Source organism: Notechis scutatus, chromosome Z (assembly GCF_049901735.1).
Source record: "Notechis scutatus isolate UNSWTSFEM ecotype Mainland chromosome Z, rNotScu1.2, whole genome shotgun sequence".
Taxonomy (NCBI): Eukaryota; Metazoa; Chordata; class Lepidosauria; order Squamata; family Elapidae; genus Notechis; species Notechis scutatus.
The window spans coordinates 140,106,759-140,129,038 of record NC_142025.1 but is presented as its reverse complement, the minus strand read 5'-3'; the positions used below and the strand labels follow the sequence as shown (position 1 = coordinate 140,129,038).

At 37.1% G+C, this 22,280-nt stretch overlaps 1 protein-coding gene across 1 annotated transcript; it reads right to left on the bottom strand.

Moving 5' to 3' along the window:
* Positions 1-7,635: 7,635 nt before the first annotated feature.
* Positions 7,636-18,573, bottom strand: LOC148129341 (serine protease 27-like). The gene is made up of 6 exons (XM_087948334.1): positions 18,522-18,573; positions 11,683-11,709; positions 11,439-11,601; positions 10,712-10,983; positions 9,514-9,680; positions 7,636-7,917 (listed from the first exon to the last, which is right to left on the bottom strand). The coding sequence occupies exons 1-6, from the start codon at positions 18,571-18,573 to the stop codon at positions 7,636-7,638; spliced, it is 963 nt and encodes a 320-aa protein (XP_087804460.1).
* Between the last annotated feature and the right edge of the window lie 3,707 nt (positions 18,574-22,280).

The window sequence follows — 22,280 nt, the reverse complement described above, 5'->3', positions numbered from 1 at the left end:
TATTAATCATAAAAACAAAACAGATACTAAATAAATACATAAATAAAATTTATTTTAGTATTATTGTTACATGTTGATACTTCTGTTTATTTCTCCTCTGCTTTTTTCTATTAGGAAAAAGCAAAGGAAAAACATAAGTGTCAATATGTAACAATAACAGTAGTGTAACAAAAATGCATTTATATATTTATTCATGTTTTCAGCATCTCTACTGTTTTTATGATTAATAAAAACAAAACCTATACTAATTTTTTTAAATCATTTGTTGAATAAATCATGTCATTTTCTGTGGATGACCAATGAATAACAATGTACTAAGAAAACACAACAGGAGTGAGGAGACAGTAGGTGAGATTCCTATTATTGGCCTTGACAATGGTAGTGTTGTGATGTTTCATAAATGTTACAAACACCAGAGCTGTTATCAAAGAAAAGAAAAGAGCAAGAAAAGTTAAACTGATCCTCAAATATTCTCCATAAGATAAAAAGCTTATAATCTTGGGAATATAGAAATCCTGGGACTTGCTTGGATACTTTCTTTCTGTATATTTATGGCAGTCATTCATATCTGAAAAATAAAATATGCCAGCTTAAGTTCTCACACATAGGCCACCGTATTCATTATTTATCTCTGTTACTTAAATGCATTATTTATTACAAGAAAGTTCTATGTATTTATTATGTGTAGTTCTCATTTTGTGACCACAATTTGGATCAGCATTAAGCAAAGTGGTCACTAAGTAAAATCATAACTGTGCTTATAATCCTAATACATCTTTCCGTTGCTTTAACAAACTGCAAAAGTTGTAAATGCGATTGATGTGATTGAATGTGATTGGTCAGAAAGTTATTTTTTCATCAATATGAATGGTCACAAAGTAAGGCAGTCTCTACCTGTATGCATTTTCAGAAATTTTTAGGATTTCAGAATTTCTTATCAAAGAAGAAATCAGATTATGTAACAATATATATATTACACAATATAGATGGATAGATAAGATATATAGTTAGATGAGAATGAGATAGAGGTGCAATGTACTATAGAAAAATAAAAATAATATGAAAATAATATTGTTGTGAAAAGTAGAATGGTTTAAATTATATAGTAATAACATTACCTAAATTCCACATGTAATTTTTCGTTCAGATTTGTTGGGATATACTGCAAATAAAAAAGTTTGCAATACTAATTTTAGTAATACCACTGTAGTTTTGGTTTCAGAATGACAATTGTTGCAAGCAGGAGATGAGACATCATTAGAAAAGTCTTATCACAAGAAGGTTGTTGACAAAAATAGGAGGCTCCAAATTCTTTTATCCAGTCTTGGTATTCTTTAGGATTTGCCTTGTTTATCTTCTATTGTACTTAATAGTTAAGCCTAATTTTGCTTATAGCTCTATTTCCTGTTTAATATTTTATATCATATATTGGATTCCACCTTTGCTAAATCTTGCCTAGTGTTTCTTATATTCATACTGTTATATTCCTCCCCTCTTAGTCAGCTCTGGCCAAAGTCACTGAGAAACACGCTACTCTCAGGAATGGCATTCTAAGACTTCAACCTGTCATTTGCATCTCATTTGGGTGAAAGGTTGGGGGTTCAGATAGCACCCTCTCTTCTGCTGCTCGGACTGCTGCTCTAACATACTAAACCTTTATGCCCTTTTTCCTGAACCTCTGTGGAATGTCTGCAGGGCTCTGGATATCTATACACAGTTGTCAGAATTGTGTGTTTTTGTTGAGATTTTTGCAGTATAAATTCAGCACCAGAAAAATAAACACAGATGGCTGATGTTTCATTTAATGTCTTTATAAACATATTAAGTAACTTTTACAATACCAATTGTAGATTTCTCCAACATGGACCAAACTCAAACAGAAGCAGACCTGTTATAAACAACTCAACTTCAGCAGACAAGCAAGCAAGTTAGTTCCATTTTCAATAGACAGACTCAGAGCTTAACATACCTTCAGAGCTGCAGTGCTTAATATAGAGGCATGCTTAGGCTACTTCTAGTTTCAGTTTCCAAACAGTCCTCATTGGCTGACTTAGTTGCTATGCCTATTCATTGGCTGACCTTGTTACCATGCTCTATTCCAATTCATGAATATACTCTGACAGCTTTTCTGTACAGTTGTCAAGTCTGAACATTTTTATAATTCTGTCAGCAATCTTCCTTAATTGGCCACCAGCACTTCAGCTTTCTTCCTGTTGTCCTCTGTACAATCATTCTTCTGTAACTGAGTTTAAATAGAGTCCTATTTGGAGCTAAAATCAGATTGAAGTATAATTGTAGTATGCTATAAAAGTGATATACAACAGAAGTAAAATTTACATCACAGCACTAGATACTATAGAAAACCTGTTAAAAGGGGTTATTTTTAAAGCCTTCCCATATTTAAATTGTTGATTATTTATTTTTATACTGTTTCAGAAAGATGAAAGTTATAACAAACACAATCATCACCTTTTCTCTTATATTTGACTGTATTCTTCCAATGATTTATTTCTGACTTTGAACCAAAATATTACAAACTGCTAGTTTGATGTTCATTAGGTTGTTTAAGCACAGGGTCCATGTTAGGAATGTGAGTCACCTAACAGTTATTTGGGTTGGAAATATATAAACCAGGATAGACATTTTAATACTGTATTTTTAAGAGAATGCTAAACGGTAATTGGGTGTGGTTTCTCAAACGGCCATAAGATGGAGTCAGAAACCTGGGTTGTTTAGTCTTAGTCTTAGTCTCAGAAGAAGTCTCAGTGAGTCTCTGTTTCCTCTGTTGGAGAGTATTGTCGTTCCTCCTAATTGACTGCTATTTTTGGATTTGATGTAAGTCTGATACTGAACTGTTTTTGACACTGGATTTTGTTATTGGATTATCCCTGGACTGAAAATTGACTGATCTTACCTGTGAATGACTTTGGACTGCTTATGTTGAACTTTGCTTAAACCTTTATTGAAAGTAAAAAAAACTACATTTACTGTACAGTGTATCTGTGTGCTGTGTGTGTATTATTCAACACCTCTCTCAATACGTCTCCCTGTGTGCGCTCATTCTCCTAACGGGGAATTACCTCAACAGTCCACATTTTTAAAAGTTTATAGTACCAACTGATATCTAACCAATTTGGAGAAAGGAACTATTCTAATGGACAGCATTTTCAAATGAACAGAGAACTTTATTTCTTAACCTGGTAATGGGTATATTCCTGCCTTCTTTCTTTTTAAATAAAAAATGAAAACATCCTACTTATGGGAAAATGAAAATAGATATCCTACCTGTGGGATCTTGTAGATATCCAAAATAGCTGCAATATTAAAGGAGGTTTGAAAGTTCAATCCCCCAATCACTGTAGCCATTTTATTTTGGATGCTACATATGTAATTTGGGATAAAACTCTCCATGGTGTATATGAGTAGCATCATTGTATACTATGTCCACTGTGCATTGAAATAGCTGTCATAGATGTAGAAGCCCAAAGATATATTTGATAAGATTTGAGAATTTTCATTTATTTTCATTACTGCAATACCAAGGCCAGAATATGCTAATAATTTTTAGTCACAATGCTACAAAAGCAGGGGTGGGTTTCTACCAGTTCTGTCCACCTCTGTAAAACCAGTAGCTCTGAAGAGCAGCAGACATAGAACTGGTTCTACCTCTGCTGATGTTTTTGCCCACCCACCGACCCGGGCTCTTACTTGATCTTTATTTCCTGATTTTTCAAAGTCAGCTGCCGAACGAGGCACAGCTGCAGTTAAAAAAAAACAAGAAAAGAGGGCTGTTTCAAAGGCTGCTTCCCAGCACGCAGCATGCTAATGACAATTCACAGGTGCGCGGCTCACAGCGGGCAGGGAAGCTCATAAATCCCAAACCAGTAGTTAACCCTGCCGTATCCCACCCCTGTACAAAGGGGTAATAGAATCAATGGATAGACAAGTTTATAAAATGGCCATCACAGAATCATATTGCAATTTATTTTAGTACTGTATTTCTGCACAGTGTTCTTGAAGCAAAATTTATTCTAGTTAGTAGCTATTAGAGATTTTTTTAAAAAGAATCTAGCTTTCACCTTCCAACACCCTTTCCTTTTATAATATGTTTCTGATGTAAAGGACATGAAATCAAATCAGAAGAAAGATCTAGTTCAGTATTTTTCAAACTTCCCAATATACTATTTGGGGAATTTGGGAGTTGAAGTTCACACATCTTAAAATTGCTGTTTTGATAACTGAAAATACTGCACCCTCTCTCCCTTCCTTCCTTCTTCTTTCCTTCCTTCTTTCCTCCCTTCCTTCTCTTTCTCTTTCTTTTTTTCCTTTCTTTTTTCTTTCTTTCTTCATTCCTTCTCTTTCTTTCTTCTTTCTTTCTCTTTCTTTCTTTCATGTCCCTTCCTTTTTTCCTTCATTTCTTCCTCCCTTCAATCTATCCATCCATTCCATTTCATTCCATTTTCTTATTTTAACTATGATAATGATCTATCAATATTGTTATATGTACACTGAGAGGTTACGTACCAAAGACAAATTCCTTGTGTGTCTGATCACACTTGGCCAACAAATAATTTTAATTCTAATTAAAAATTTAAAATACACTTCAAGTCTGTGGATTCTTCCAAGTTCTGTATGAATTAAAAGCCCAAAATTCCTAAGGAAATACAAACCTTGGGCATCAGGACCTCTTCCTCATATATCTGAACTCTGTCACCAGAAATAGTAACTTCAGTCAAGTGAAACTTTTAAATTAGGAGCTCAATGCAAATTTACCTGTGATTAAACTCATTAAGTTGGAAATTCACTAACTATACAATTCAAGAGTATGCTATAAATGGAATGCAACATTATATATCCTTTAATGCATTATTTAAAAGATTATTCAAAATATTTCTTGATATGATTTGGTGAATGCAGATCTCTGGGCTTTTAATGCAGGTATGACTGCAAATATCTAACTTGACTGAAGTGCTGGTAGATTTATTTGGTAAATTGACTGATTTTTTAAAAATCCCACCATCAAGGCAATATATAGAGAGCTCTCTCTTCCTCTTTATTCCTGACAACAATAACCTTGCCACCCTGCCATTATGTTGGGATCGGAGAGGATGACTGGCTCAAAGTTACCTAGTGAACTTCCACAATGAGAACATGGGTCTTCTCAGTGTCAGCTGTGCACCCAATGGCTATATAATTATACTTTTAATTACTGAAATATTATGGATTAGAAGAAAAATAAAGGTTTGGATGCATCCTGAGAGAGAAGTACTTTTCTTTTAACAAGCATTAAAATCAAGCACATTCAGAATAAATCTGAAAAGAAGAAAGTTAACTTTTTTCACAGTTATGTTTATAATGCTTATGCCTGTTAGGATTTCTTGATTGGGGTAATTAAATTGAAATTAACTTCCAGGAAAAGGTCACTTTCCTACAATGTTATGACTACAATATTTATGATGATTTATATATTTATTTAGTGTATAGCACATGTTGGCCAGGGATCACCAAGATGGCTGACTGCCTCTGTGAAAGGAATTTTTTTGGGCAGTGTTATCTTTATCCACGGGATGCCTGAATGCCGGTAGGCATTTGGGGAGGCTCCTTTTTTTTGTCCCTACATGGTTTATTCATTCATGAGAATTGAGCCAACCTCAGTGACCTCAGTGTCTTACCACATGAGCCACTGTGGCCCCATTGATGATAAATATCCATTGAAATATATCTAGTACTTACATAGAAGAGACCCTAATATATATTAATTTGGATTGAATAATATTTCAACATTTGCTTCACCCAAACTCAATGCCTTTACTGTCTTCAATTCCTATGACAACCCAGTATTATAAGGACTATTAAGAAAATAGGGAGACAATTCTGTTTCATATGCTCATAATTACTATATAAGTAAATCATTGCACACTGAATTTCATAGAAATGTCTTTTTGTGTGTATTTTCAAATGCAAAGTATAACATAGTACATCTAGTCAAACAGCATAGATTGAGATCCCCAATCTGTAGGCTGCAGCCCACTACCACACTTGTAGTTCCATTCATGCAGGCAGCATGTGTGCACACCCGCTCTCACAGAAATGAAATTGTACACATGCAATGAAATTGTGCACATACACCTGCCCCCACACAAAACTATTCCCTTTCTCCCTCCCCCCCCCCCCCATGCCGGGCCACCAACTGAGAAAGGTTGGAGAACATTAGTATAGATTTAGCTTTCTGTGAAATTTCAGGTTATTTTAGTAAGGCCTCTGTGGGACTCCAGTATGCCTGCCATGCCTGAAAAATTGATAAAAATTTACATTGTTATAACTCTGAAAAAATGATAAGTATGGCGAAATATAAAAAAGGGATCCTGGAACTTCTTATCATCTTATGATTCTTTAATATTATGTAAATGAATAAGAAGAACAGGAAAGGTAGCAGGAAGAAACAAGAATAATTAGATCAAATGATGAGGATAATTCCAAAAGAGAATACCATATAATGGGAGCTTTGTCATACAGATTTGTATTTAACATTTTTTATTGAGTTATAAGATAAAATAGTTGTCATGGCCCCGTGGGACCCTAAGTCCATGGAAGAGGATGAGCTGGAGCTTGGGCTGACAGAGGTCGAGCAGGCAGTCCCAGGTTCCTTGAGCTTTGGACAGCTTGCCAGCAGAGAGGAATGGGGGCAGGATGACCGAGAAAGGGAGGAAGAGAGGGCATGCAGTAGAGATGAGGAGTGACAGAGCTCAGGCAATGAGCAAGGACTGCCACCTCCTGATCCTTGAGCATGGAGAGTGGCGAGGAGGCGGGAATAATGCAGGCCAACCTGATCACTCAGGAGGAAAGTGCCCTGTCCCTCTTCACAAGGCATACTTGAAAACTGAGACTTAAGGAGATGCTCTGGGGAGGGGTGCCTGTCAGGAACAAGCACTGAATTCGTGGAGTTTTGTGTGCTGTTGCCAATGTCTGGAGTTCATTGGATTTCTTGCCTTCTTGCTGCCTTATTCCTTTGCTTCATGGACTCATTGTTTTATTCCTTTGCTTCATGGACTCATTGCTTTGCTCTTTTGCTTTGTAAACTTATTGCCTTGTTCTCTTACCTCCTTGAACTTCTTTCCTTGAAGCCATTGTGCTAACAGCGTTTTGCTGGACTATCTGTAGCCAGAGGCAGCTGGAAGTGTGTGTGAGAGCATTTTGCTCTAGGATTTGCTGTAAATATGGGAGCATTTGGGGGAAAGTTGGAGCAATAAAGGGGAACAATCAGCTGATTGTGTTGCCTCTGTGCTTTGCTCCAGGTGATCACAATAAGATGCAAAATATGACAATAAATAGGAAAGCAGTGAGGAAGAAGGGGGGATAAAAGTGAAGAAGGGTTAGGAAAAAGAAGTGTTGACTTCCAACTCTCTCTGTTGCAGTAAAATAAGACATTAACATCAAACCACAACTTTTTGTTTTTTCATAATAATATAAACTAGCCATTTCTATAAGAATCTATCAATCTACTTGGTAAAACCCAAAATCAAAGTTTCATTCTTTTCCACTTCAAGCAGTCATACAGATTTGACAAAGATCAGTTTCAACAAAGTACAACAAGCAATCTAGACAAGTTCAGAGATACTGTACCAAGTTTTGTTACTATATAATAATAGATATAATACTGATAATTAATGAAAGAAGCATAGCTATGTTAGCAAAAGCAACTAAGGAACATTTATTGCTAGGGGTAGTTAGGTTTAGGGCATTAATCAAACTAGATTTTACTTCTGGAGCATGTCTCAAGATCCAACTGGTGTGGGCGCTAACCTGAATGTAAACACCGGGGCGTTTGGGGGCAGCACAGACATCTCCCCAGCTCACTACCCCAGCCAAAACCCAATCTCCATTCCATGGACAAAGCAATGGTCCACCCGAGTCTCCCTGTAAAATAAAGGAATAAAACATTATTTTCCAATAATATAACATGAATCTTCTACTGTCAGAAAAGGCTCTTACATATGACTGATAGGTGAATCTTACTTCAACCATAAGTACATGATAATATCATAGTACCCAAAGGCTTTGAGCAAGACAGTTTGGGTGGGACAAAATGCTCTGTATTCCAAGAAAAGAAAATGATAAGAGGGTTCAGAAGGAATATCTCACTGATTTCCACTCATGGCTCACAGCATGGGGAAATTGCCTCTCTCCACCCAATGGTAAACTGACCTTGTTCAATCAGTATATTTGTAATGAAAGCAAATATTAAAAACCCAAATTTCAGTTGCCTCTTGAAAAAGCACCTTTGGGACAAACATGACCTGATTGACTGAGAATCTCTATAGACAAATATCAAAAAGGGAGTAAATCTTGTTCAGGAAAATAGATGTATATAAACAAAATACCTCTTACAATAATAATTAATAACAACTTCATTAGCAGATGTCTTTGCAATAAATGGAAATAGCTCACATTAAAAGGTATATCAAATTACATGAGCACACAGAATGCTTATTTTGTTGTTCAACACATATTATTACTACATCGCAGAATGTTTAATGCTGTTCAAATATTTTATTTAATATCTTTAACCAGCCCCTTGAAAATTCGATATCTAAATTCAGGAAAAATCTAGAACTTATGAATAATTTAGTAATGTAGCAATTCCTCCTATATTTAGTAATTTAGTAATGAACATTCCTTAACTTTGGAAGTCATGATTAGACCAAATTCCTATCAATAAATTAGGCAGGAAGGAAAAACACATCTAATGAAGCTCCTTGACTGAGGAGACTCCATATGTACTAGAAGGGCAGAGATTCCCCATTCCTATGGTAGCAATTTTTCTGTCCCCATCTTCAGACCAATCATATATATATATATATATATATATATATATATATATATATATATATATATATATAGCTGTTTGGCTCAGGTTAAGATGATGGGCTTGTTGGCTGAAAAGCTAGCAGCTCAAGACCTGCAGCTCAAGTAGTGGCATGAGTTCCTGGCCTCACTCTAGCTCCTGTCAACCTAGCATTCAAATGCAAGTAGGAAAACAGGTAGCACTTTGATGGGAAGATAACAGTGCTCTATAACATCATGATGGCTACATGACCATGGAAATGTCTTTGGACAGTGCTGGCTCAATGGTCTTGAAACAGAGATAAGCACTGCCCCCTCAATAGTTGGCAATGACTAGCAGAGTAAAATCCACAGGGACTCATTTATCTTTTCCTTTACCTATACGTATAGTTGGGAGAAAAACTGCAATATGCTTAGAATGAATAAAAAAGAATGTTAGATTCTATAATGATAAGGTTAATAGGCTACAAACTGAGAGACTGTGAATTCTAGCCCAACCCCAGGCACAAAACCAGTTGGGTAGTCTTGGTCAAGTCATTCTCTCTCATCCCTAGGAAGAAGGCAAGGGCAAACCACTCCCACAAAATCTTGCCAAGAAAAGGGACTTTGCCAGGCAATCAACAGAAGTCAACAATGACTAAAAGGCACATGCACACAAATGATAATTACCTGGCAAGCATCCTTCTCTCCTTCCATGTAGCCTGCACATATCATATCATCTTTTATTACGGTCGTCATCCCAGGCTCTTTAAAGTCGCTGTAAAGAGCCTCACAGGTAGCCCTGTCAATAAGGGGAAGAAGCACTTCCTGCAAAAGCTCAGGTTCAGGAAGTGGGACTGACAAAAAGAGAAAAGATATCTATTTCTTCAGATTCCATCAAAGGAGAAAGCAGAACATCTATGTAAAAGAACGAATTTCAGCAAACTAAACAGCTTGTCAATGTATTTATTGCTGCTGAAATTTAAACAAATTTAAACAATTATTCATCAAATGTTATACCTGCTCTTCTTTAAACAAAAGGTACATAAGTCTCTTTTCTCTTGCATTTGTCCAGGCAGTTATTAAAATCTTTAATAACTTAATTCTATTTTTACTCATTGTATACTTAAGAATACTAAAAGTATTCTTTTATGTTAGCCTTCACAAATCCATTTCAAAGTGTTGCTCTATTCCAACAGAACTAATTAGTAGAAATTAGGGACAGGATAAGGTTCTAATTGTGTGTGTGAGTGTGTGTGTGCGTGTGTGTGTGTGTGTGTGTGTGTGCATTAAGGATTTTGTGCGTACCTTGTTTCTGGCTTGTATTTAAGATACAAGTAATTGGGTTTTTTTAAAGGTCTACAATTTTTTTAATAAAATAGGTTCACACCAACGGAAATATAATTTGTTTAATGTCTATAGTGACTCACTTCACAACCATCATAAAAATGGTTGTAGAATCAAGGCTGGTTACGTGGTGCCTTGACTTACAACCATAACAAGTTACAACCAAACTTTTGATCCCAGGGTTGATTGTAAGTCAAGGACTACCTGTATTTTTACTAATAATTTGGAACATACTTACCTATGAGTAGCTACAAACCAAAAGAGATGGAACTTCATGTAGATATATATGATAGCTAGATAGATAAATTAGATTGCGATAGATAGATAGATAGATAGATAGATAGATAGATAGATAGATAGATAGATAGATAGATAGATAGATAGATAGAGGGAAAGAGGGGTAGAGGGAGAGAGGAGAGGGATAAAATATATAGATATATAGAAGATATATATATATATATATATATATATATATATATATATATATATATATATATATATATATCACACAAAAATTTAGAAATATGTCTGATAGTCTCACCATTTGGTTTAATGTTCCCCCAGCCTGCAACCCAACAACCCAGTCTGGGAGGGAAGACAATGGAAGATCCTGGTAAACAGGCAGGCTGGATATGCTGGGTGAAATTCACGGGGCTTTCAAGTTCCATTAGCGCAATATCATTGCCGTTTATGAGCACAGTGTAGTTGGAGTGCATGATAATTTGCTTCACATTTACTAGTACCGACTCTGGTCCAGGATTGGAGAGATTGTAGGATCCCAAAAGAATGGCAAATAGAGAGGGATCTGAGAGACTGTAGACAGAGAAATTTGCTAAGAAAACATAACAAGAATATGGGAATGAAAACAGATATATTGTTTAAAATTCTGCTAGGAAGTGGTTGAAATTAGGTAATTAACAGAAAGTTGAAGAGGTATTTTAACTGTGGTTGGGAAACAGGAAAATAAATCTTGTGAGGATATTGGGCTTTATCCCCCCAAAAACTCAAAAAACATGATAGAATCTACTGGACAAGGTGTGACTGAAAACTCACTTCCTTAGAAATGGGAGAACATGAGCCATGAGTGGCCAACAATAACTAATAGCTTGAATGTATGGTTTCTCCATGAAAGAATGGTAGAAACTTATCAGCAGGATGCCAGATATCTTGACAAAGGGAATGAAGTTTTATAAATTAGTTTCAGATATCTGAGAATCAACATTGTGAGGTTTTGTATGAAGGGAGTGAAGTTTGGAAACTGATCTCACCTGACAAAGCAATGGGCTGCTGTGAGAACCCAGCGTGAGGCAATGAGGGTTCCCCCACAGTGATGTGATTCTAAAATCTGTATGCTGGCTTGCCATGGCCATGAACCCACCTCAGCTTCTGTACCTCCTACTATTCGGGAAGGGGGGATAAATCGGCCACAAGCTGTGAGGAGAGCAAGATAGGCAGGTTAGTGTCTGGGTCCTGAATTCCCTCCAGCTGAAATCCATGGAAAATTGTATTCACCTGGAGGTGGCTGGGCCTCTGTAATGCCTGTGAAGACAAGAAGAGAAACATCAAAAGAAATTGAATGGATCAAACAGCATAGCCAAAGATAAAACAAAAGAGCTCATATAAATAATCCAGAAATTATATACTACATTTTTTTAAATATTTTTTTTTATTTTTATATTTAAAAAAAAACCATCTCTTTTGGTGAACAATGTGGTTCCAGGTTTTTACGTTTCAATACAAACATGACCATAGTTACATATTCACCTTTCCTATTCAATTTCATATCACATTATTACTTATTCTATTTTCCTTTGAATATTCTCAAATATTAAATTCATTGCACTTATTTTGTCCAATTCCAGTTCATATCTTATTTCATTTTTCTTAAAATATTCTCATATCTTATTTTACAATATTATCTAAGATTCTTATTTCATTTCTATATTCATTACACATATTGTTTTTATCTGTCACATTTGCAATTTTATCACATACTGTTATTCCATCCACTATTCAATAAATTTCATCCTTATTCTAATATGTCAGTTTTGAAATTCATCTGCCACATATTTTTTTTAGAGAGTTAGAGGAGTTGAAAAGTTCAAGGTTATTCTGTGTGTCGTATTAAGAATTTCCAAGTCTAACTTTTATTTTTTGAATGAGCTTGGCTGATGCCCCTGAGTTCTTTCCCCAGAAATGGACAAAGAGCAGCAATCAGCCAAAATTGGAGATGTGCAGGAGGGAGCGTGTGGGGGCCTTCCCTCTGGAGCATTAATTGAACCTGCCAGCCCTTGTTTGGAGGAGATGATGGATGCTTTCAGGATGGCAGTAGGAGAAAGAGATTTGGGAGCTATACCAAAGCGTTTCAACTCAAGAAGTTGTTATATAACCCAGAGGTAACCCTTTCTCTAGCCCCAGGCATATGGCTATTCTGTCAGATTGGAGGGAAGAGAGACAATTGGGGTCAGATTTCTCTCAAGAAGACAACCCCCAGATTATTCCTGGACGTCCATCAAGGGCAGATTTATATCAACAGTTCCAGAATTTAAAGATGACAGATTTGGTCTCACAGTCTGTTTGGATGGGTAGAAGCTTGAGACCACCCATATTCACTTACCCAAATATCATAAGGAACGAGGAAGCCAGAAAGAAGCATCAACTAACAGAGGTATGTTGCAGCCTCAAAGGCAATCTCCTCATTTCCCAGAAGGAATTTTGCCCCCTGCAGAGAGTATCCCTCCAGGGTGGGGATTTTATCCAGGCCAGGGGTGGATTCAATGCCAATGGAAGCCAGCACCAACACAGCCCTGGTCTGAAGGAGAGTTGCCCAGACAGCAGCAACAGCCCCTCCACCTAACCAGGGAACCAGGCCACACCCATCTTCCTCCTGGCAACCACAATTACAGCCCCAACCAGAAGCGAGGGCACAGGGACCCGTACTCCAGAGAGGCACCACCCAGCCAGGATTCAGGGGGCCTACCCAGACTACGTATGCCACCCGCCTGTTCCTTCCATTCCAGTATAACCTGCAGGAGCCTGGCATGTGCCACCTCCGCAACCACAACCCAGGCCGGACAGAATACCTTTTGAGGCTGTGTTCAATGGCCACCACAAACATTTCAATTACTTCCTCACTTGAATCTGATCCCATATAGAACAATTTGGAGATCAATATGCCACAGAGCACGATTTGGTTACGTCCATAACAAATGGAATGAATGAAGGGGATGCTTCGGACTGGGTGGCCCAACTACTCAACGAACAAGCCCCCGGATTACACAATGTAAATGGATTTATTTAATTATTAAGACTCAGATTTGAAAATCCAGACAGGGTAGCAGAGAATGAAGAGAAGTTAATGGAAATGAGGCAAGGCAAGCGACCCTTGTCAGAATTCATTTGGGACTTTAGAAGGGTCGCAAGCCACCTCATGGATTGGCCTGAAATAATTACTTTACACTATTTTAAAAAAGCCATTGATCCAGAAGTAAAGAAGGCCTGTGAAATTAGGGGAATCCCAGAGACCTTACCGTCATGGTATAGCGCCTCCCTCAGCTTAGATTGCAGCATCAATCCACACAGGAAACCCCTTCCGGCAGCCCCAACTAAAAGAATTGTGGTGAGGAGACTGCCGACCGGATCAGCCGAACCTGTTCATACCCGACCCACCAGGGTGCTGAAATGTTACCAATGTGGCCAAGCTGGTCATAGGGCAGCAGACTGTCTAGCCCCTGCTCCTGTGCCACAAGCTCCGCAGTCAAAGCTTAATACAGCTGTTAGAGGTCAGAAGAATCAAGGAAGACCTCCGGGCAGGGACGGGTTCGCCAAACACAGCTGGGAAAGCCCCCTCTGCGCAGATGGGAGCAACGGAACACCAGACCAACACCACATCTCCCAAAAACCGACTTGTGAAGACAATCCAATGATGAGTGATCCCATCATACCTTTTACAGTCAAGGTCAAGTTAGTGGTACCAAACACGGGGAGGCTGGGGAGTTAGAAGCTGTCATTGATACTGGGTGTTCCAGATATCTTATCAGACTCCCCATCATTGAACAATTGTGCATAAAGACTAACCCGCTAAAATGCTCAATCAGATTTGAGCAAGTGGATGGAACCTTAATTGGGGGGGACCCAGCCACTCAATTGAATTAATCAAGATGGAATTAGGGCCCCATTGCAAACTCATACACTTCATAGTGGCCCCCAAGATGTCAGAATCAATAATACTGGGACTTGCTTGGTTAGACAAATGGGCCCCAACGATCAAATGGGAGGATGGATTCAGAAAAATCCTTATTGGACTGGGCACATTGTCCCCTCTTCCACCCACTACAAAGCCACCAGTCAGCTTGAACCTGGAGCCTGAGCTAGCATCCATGGCATCCCACCTTCTCCCAGATAAAAATACAATGATTTGGCTAAAGTATTCAGTGAAGAAGAGTGTAATGTTTTACCTCCCCATCAAACCACTGATTGTGCCATAGAATTAGAGCCCGGGGCGAAATTACAAAAACCAAAGATGTATTCCATGATGCCTGCTGAAATGGCTGAATTAAGGAAATACATCGACAGCAATTTGGAACGAGGTTTTATTGAGCCTGCCAAATCAAGATAAGCTGCCCCCATGTTGTTCAAGGAGAAGAAAGATGGCAGATTGAGATTGTGTGTTGACTTTAGAGGCATGAACCTAGTATGCATCAAAATCATGTACCCTCTCCCTCTTATGAAGGAGTTATTGAACCACCTGTCGAAGGGCAAAGTATTCATCAAGCTAGATCTCAGGGAAGCTTACTACCGGGTCTGCATCAAAGAGGGAGATGAGTGGAAAACTGCTTTTTTTAAAATAAATTTTTGTTTGGGTTTTCACACATACAAAATACAAGTAAAACATCTTTTTTGAAAATAGCATGGCCCCGGGTTGAACTTCTTTATACAGACACAAGACTCAATTTCATGCTCCTTTTTGTATTCTATTCCATATCTTATACTATTTTACATTTTCTATATAGTTTTTCCCCTCTTTTAATTTTCTCAATTTTATTTTGATTATCTCATCTCAATTCAAATCATTATATTTAGACTTTTGTCTCTTCTGTTTCAATTTCATATTATCTTTTCTCATTGAACAAAGTTTCTCCTGTAGTTACTAATTGGAGTATGACACCTTTATATCTTTTAATTACATTCATTCAACTCTTATTTAAACTTCAATATATACCTTAAGGTTATGACCTTCAATATAACACATAATACATAACTTCCAATCGAATTCTGCTTGGTACATTCTTATAATACACACTATATTCTTAAAAAAAAAAAAAGATTGTAAATATATGTAATTATAAACCCTCATTCCATCCCAGTTCAGTTCTATCATTAATAATCATTAAAATCTTAACATCTTTAACACTCCTTTTCAATTAAATATCATACTTCCTTAAAAACACATATAATCTCCATAATTAATTTTTCCTTATTTCTCTTCACATATGTTTTATAAATCATTAAATATACCTTTTATTACATTTATTTATTGACAAGCATTCCACTGAAGTACGATAGCTATTTTATCAGACATTTTAATCATACATTGTTTCATATTTTCTAAAATTATTTCTGTTTCTAATATAACCATACTATCTTATGTACCTTTGCAGAATCCCTTTTTCCATTAAATTTTCACCCATTATCTCTAAATAGGCCCTGTTTCTCTATATTTTGTTTCTGTCCTTTATGATTTCTTTTCCTTTCTTTCTTCCCTCTCATCTTCTCCCTCCCCTTTTTACCCCCTTGTCTCTCTACTTCTAATTCTCTCTTCTGCATTTCCCTCTTCTGTTGCTTTCTGATTTTATACTTATTTTTCACTCTATTTTTTTTTGGGGGGGGGAGTTGTTTTTCCCAATCTTAAACTTTCCATTCTCTTTCCCCCCTTTCCTTTTTTCCCCCATCTAAGATTACTTGTTCATTAAAGATGGCTTCTTCTTTGTTGCAATCTTCTTGTTCTGCAGGCATTTCTTGTTGTTTCTCATAATTTATTTATTTTTTATTACTTTCTTTCCTTTCTTTTCTATTACATTCTTTATTACTTTCCCGTTATTAGCTACTATTTCTTTTTAACATGTTCAATTCCAGCATTTACTTAGTGCCAAAAGTCCAATAATTATCCAGTTTAATTTCCAAGCCTTTTGTAATCAGATATTTTCCTGTAACTTTTCCACCTCAAATTAATTCATTTCAATGTTCAAAGCTAATTTCATAAGTTCAAATTTTCTTCTCACTCTCTCTGGTTGCCGCTTTTACACACTTTCATCAAAAATAGTTCTGTATTTCTTCATTCCGGGGGTACCTTAATGTCCATGTATATTGCCTGGTTCACACACCGCTCACAACTTCACTGCTCTAGCACAGTCTTAGTTTCGCAGATTGCTTCCCATTTTCATGGTGGCCATTTTACACCACCGCTGCAACTTGTCTTTGGGGGAATTTATCTTGTCAGGGAGGGGAGATGCAGCTCCCCTCAACCCTCCAAGCAGTCTCCCTTTCTTCACCACCCCTCCTTGGTGGTTCCAGTCACAGTTGGGACCCTCCAACAAGCGAGCACAGAGCTAAACCATGCATGATTGCGGATTCCACTCCAACATGACAGAAGAACAACCAGAAGTCAGAAATTATATACAACATTAAGATCACTTTTTACATCAACAATGTCTATCATGACATCAAAGATACATTTTTGAATCAATTATTCATTAATTAATTAACATATGAGACTTGGAATTTTAAAAATGTGCTGTGTCATTCAAAAATGACCATTCTCAGTACAGCACATATCACTACTTCACTTATCTCTGGTAAAGATACAGATCTGAAGGAACTTTTGGCCCAACACCATCCAAAGAGTTTCAGAGCTTGGGAGGATTTGTGAGACATGTTCAGCATTTTTCTTAACATTGCCTCTATAACTTACTGTCCTCTCCCTTTCTAAAATCAAATTGAAAGGTTATTTGTAAAATTCTGTTTTCACTTTGTCATTATGGGATACTGAGTGTAGATTAATGAGGAAAAAATGAATTTTAACAAATATAGAATCAGACTGCAGCAGAGGTGGTATTCAACAGGTTCTGACCAGTTCTGGAGAACCGGTAGCGGAAATTTTGAGTAGTTCAGAGAACCAGCAAATACCACCTCTGACTGGCCCACCCCCATCTATTCTCTGCCTCCCAAGTCCCAGCTGTTTGGCTGGGTCTTCTTTTGTTGTTCTGCACAGGAGAATGGAGCTGGAAAGCAGGTTAGTTGGGTGGGAAGGGAATTGGATTTTGCAGTAACCTTTCCCCAGGAGTGGGGAGGAAATGGAGATTTTACAGTATCCTTCTCCTGCCACACCCACCAAGCCGCCCCCAACAAGCCACGTCATGCCCACCAAGCCACGCCCATAGAGCCAGTAGTAAAAAAATTAAAATCCCACCACTGGGTTGCAGCATAACAAAATTGACAAAAGTAAAGAACATCTGAATACTTGTCCTGTAAGCCACCTTAAGCTGCCATGTAAAAGTAGTTGGCAATATAAATTTTCCAAATAAATAAATAATAAATACATTTTAAAAAGAGAGAAAGAAGGTATATATAGTGTAAACATCAGGAAATATTACATCAATATGACTCAAGAATAATCACAGCTGAATAAATCCTACCAATCCAAATGCTGGGAAAACTATATTAAATCCAAACATATTTCTAAAATTTCCAACAAAACAAAACAAACCTTTTCTCAGAATCCAAGTAACAAATTCAGATTATTTTTAGTAAACAAAAGGAACATTAATTAAAAATCTGCTGTTTAACAGTCCAGTCTCAGGTAGATATACAAGAGTTGGAAGAATGCCCTGGAATCTATGAGTCAAAGTAACTATTATACTCTTGTTATCCACATTTATAATACATGTATAATTGGAACACCCAGTGGAGTTCAGAAATTTCCTTTAAAATAAAAGAAATTTAAAAAATTGTTTCAATTAAAATAGGACAGAAATACATAATATTTTTCATACCATTCTACTAACAGATCTAGGGTCTTAGCCAATTGCATTAATTTAAAGTAGAGATCATTTTTAAAATCAAAACTAGTAAAATAAAATTAATAATCTGCCCTGGATTAAATAGTCTAAACTTTGCCTTTTGTTAAAAGGGGAGGGAATTTCTCTCATCATCTGTGATGTTGTGTTTAATTTTTCAAAATAGTAAAAAATGGGTGCCTTATAAAAAAAGAGGAGGAATGAAGCTCTTTGTATTTTATACACCCACCTTTTAAAAAAAACCACAAATGCTTTAAAGAAAAAATATTCTCTTACCCATCAGAAGAGAGAGGAGGGCCAGACTATCAATCCCAAGAAATCTCACCATCTTTATTTATGAATCTGTCTTGGTTTAAGTCAAGTACTAAAAGAAGAAAAAAGTGAACAGGTAGATGAAGCATAAAATCATATAAATAACTGTCAACTGTACTCTGACCTCCTTTTATAAACTTTATACTCCCTATGTAACTCCTCCTAGCATCTTAAAGGAAACAGTTTGTTTATTTTGGTTAAATAATGTATTTGAGATCCACTTCTCCAAGGGGACTTAGAGTTACCAATTTACTCTTTTCCAGGGTAGGGTGGAGACTTTTTAATTTAATTCAAAGAAAGGGGTAGGATGTAAGAACCCAGATAGGTCAAAGACCAATCAGGCATTTACAAAGAGCTTAAAAGGAGTACACAAAGGCAATAAATATATTCAATATATATTTAAAGAGCTTTCTTTATTTTCTCTAAATTTGCTTACATTTGTATTGGGTTTGTAGTATAACTTTCTTCCAGATGATGGGAAATAATGTTTGTTTGTTTATCTAATTTATATAATCACTATAAAGGTAGATTGGCTTTTGGGGGATTGGAGAAAGGTGTGCCTTTGAATCAATGTTGACTCCTGGAGTTGCCTGAACTAGTCCCTGAAGATTTCTTGGCAAGATTTTGGAAACATAATGTCTTTGCCTTCTTCCTAGGGCTGAGAGAGACTTCCTAGGGCTGTAGCTGCTTTGCTATGTATTTGGCTAGGTTTTGTAGTGGTGCTCCTCTGGAGCTGACTATGGGTCTGAGAGGTATGCCTTCTTTATGTATTTTTGGGAGACCGTATAGTTTGGGGCATCTGGAAGATTTTTCTCTTGGGATGATCGTCTGTTGGATCTCTTTGCTCATGTGGCTGGTTATAATTTTCTTCTTGGTTATTTTTTCCAGATATGTGGTTGGGTCCATGTTTATGAGTTTGTATGTGGAGTCTTGGAGTAGGTCTGTCAATTTTGTTTTGTAGTCTATCCATTCCTACTGTGGCATTACCTTTATCTGCTGGAAGTATGATTATGCTGCTGTCATTCCTTAGGGCTTGCAGGGCTTTTAGTTCCTCTTTGTGCAAGTTGCTTTTGGGTGGTTTGCTTGTGCATAGGATGTTAGTGACTTGGTGTCTTATTCTATCAGCTTCATCAGGCACAACACACACCCCAACCAGGCACCCAGATGAAACCTAGCTTCCTAATAAATGATAGCCGTCCGTTTACTCGGAGCCAAGCCACACTAAAAGCCTCCAATACAGGAAACACAATGTTGCCAGCCAATCAAGACAAAAAAAGCTACAAAACAGACAGAAGATATTAGAAACACCAATCAAGAAGAACACAGCAAACTCCAAGACCAATAAACACAGACCAAGACTCCCAACCAATCAGGATGAAGAAAAAAACATTCTGGCACAGCAGTAGGCTAGCACCAAATTTAAAACAGAAACAGCTGTGAAAGTCTGACTCACAGACGAACACTATACAGAAGCCTGATGATGGCAGATGAGATTCTGCCAAAACGTTACTACAACTTTAAAAGCACAACTATAATGATGTGGGAAAATACCTGAACAAAGCTGAATAACACACACACACACACACACACACACACACACACACACACACACACACACATATGTATGGTATTCGGCTAGACGTGGGAAAATACCCGAACAAAACTGAATACCATACATACATGCATGCATACATACATACATACATGTAAGTATATGTATGTATGTGTGTGTGTGTGTGTGTGTGTGTGTGTGTGTGTGTGTGTATGTATATATATATTATGCACCAGAGACAAACAAAATAAAATTGGCCAGGTATGAATATTCTATTCTAAAATACATCCTATGCATTTTTTTCATTAAAGCATTTCCTCCCTCCCTCCCCTCTCCATCTTAAAACAAGCAAAAAAATACATTAAGAATTAAATGTTTTGCAATTCCTGAATACCCCAAAAAATAAAATTAAAAAACACACATAAAGATAGGGAGGGGGGGGGGAGTACAACCCATAGGAAAAATTATAAAAAGGAGTGTAGTCACCACTAGGTGGCAATGTTAACACAATGTTTTCATTTTCTTGCACATGCACAAACTTTTGTCTAATATGTAAATTTTCTATTGGTCTAATATGTAATTCTTATATATTTTTGAATGTCTTTTGGGTTCTCTTATGATCCAGTTGTCCAACTGGACAACTCTTAGATGGAAATAGAGAGTTATTTTTGCTACCTTCTTGGTATTCAGTGGTAACTTCATTTTTGCAACCAAACTATGCAGGGCCTGCTATAAAGACTTTCACTGACCTGCTTAGGCATCAGGGTAGGTGCAGTCTATCTATGTATTTTGCTTAACAAGATGGTCCTTAATTAACAAAGTGGTAAAAGCCAATGACATTGACATTGGGATCCCTATTGGATGAAGGGGACTGGCTTACCACTTCCATAATATCATCTTTCTCTCTCTCTCTCTCTCTCCCCCTCCCTCCCTCCAAGGATTAGGTCAACAAGTCAAACTCAACTCAAAGGAGTCTGTGGAAAAGAAAAAAAGCACCATTCTTACATTGAGCACAAGGGTGGGACATTTTATATATCTCCAAAATAATTGAAACCAAACTTCTAGTAATGCCAGCCTCCATCACCAAGTCTGAAGGATGCTGACAAATGTAGTTCCAGACCAGCTTGGGACCCACCAGTTTTGTACTCTTAGCATGGCAATAGAAACTTGATTGATTGATGATGTGTCATCAGCTCATTGACTCTTAACAAACAGATAGATATTTATTCTCCATGATGATTTGTCCCTAATGTGATCCTTCAGCTATTCCAATAGTGCACTCTTCGCTGCTGTAACTAAACATATCCACGTTGCTGGTCAACTTCTTCTCATTCCTCACAGCATTAAAGCATTCTCTACAGAACTGGATGATCCCATAGTGTCCAAAGTAGGAAAACTGAAGCTTGGTCATTTATGTCTTAAGTAAGGACTCAAGGTTGATCTGTTTGATTATCTATCTATTTATTATCTTGGCTGTCCACAGAAATTCTCAAGAATCTTCTCAACACAAAGTTCAAGATTATTAATACTCTTCCTATCCTGCTTCCAGATTCCAGATTCCAAATGTCACTTCCATAGGGCAGGAGTCTCCAACCTTGGCAATTTTATGACTTGTCTCCAACCTTGGCAATTATGACTCCCAGAAGCAAATAGCTTTCTGGGAGTTGAAGAGGAATTCTGGGAATTTTGGAAGTTGCCAAAATCTGAGACCTCTGTCATAGGGCCTCATAGAGAATATCATAGCTTTCCCAATTCTGATCTTTTTGGCACAGTATAAACACATCACAGCATTTAAATATTTTTTTGAAGACCTTCATGCCTGGTCTAAATAATTCAATTAATCATGCTGGCATTTCCTTCAGCACTGTCCAGACTGTCAAAATTTCTGCATGCTGCACTCTCCCCCCCTCTCCCAGGAGATACAATCCCCTTTGTTTGTTTGTTTGTTTTAATAAAGGGGCATGCAGTGTTTTTCCAGCCTCCCTGTTTTCTTCCACTTCCGTCTCTCAACTTGCAACTCCAAGTTCAATCATTGTTAGGTGACTATTCAAATTACTAATTATAACCACTTTGAAATCAAGAAACTGAGTAAAAAAAGAAAGAAAAGAAAAATTAAAAGAAAAAAACTCAGTTCAATATTATGTGTGTGTATTCCTGCATGCCTGTTTGCA

Coding starts and splice junctions, on each gene's coding strand:
- LOC148129341 (XM_087948334.1), bottom strand. CDS start 18,573: ATGGTGAGATTTCTTGGGATTGATAGTCTGGCCCTCCTCTCTCTTCTG. Junction 11,710..18,521: donor CCTCCTCTCTCTTCTGATGG/GTAAGAGAATAT, acceptor TTGTCTTCACAG/GCATTACAGAGGCCCAGCCA. Junction 9,681..10,711: donor GGGGAACATTAAACCAAATG/GTGAGACTATCA, acceptor TCTTTTTGTCAG/TCCCACTTCCTGAACCTGAG.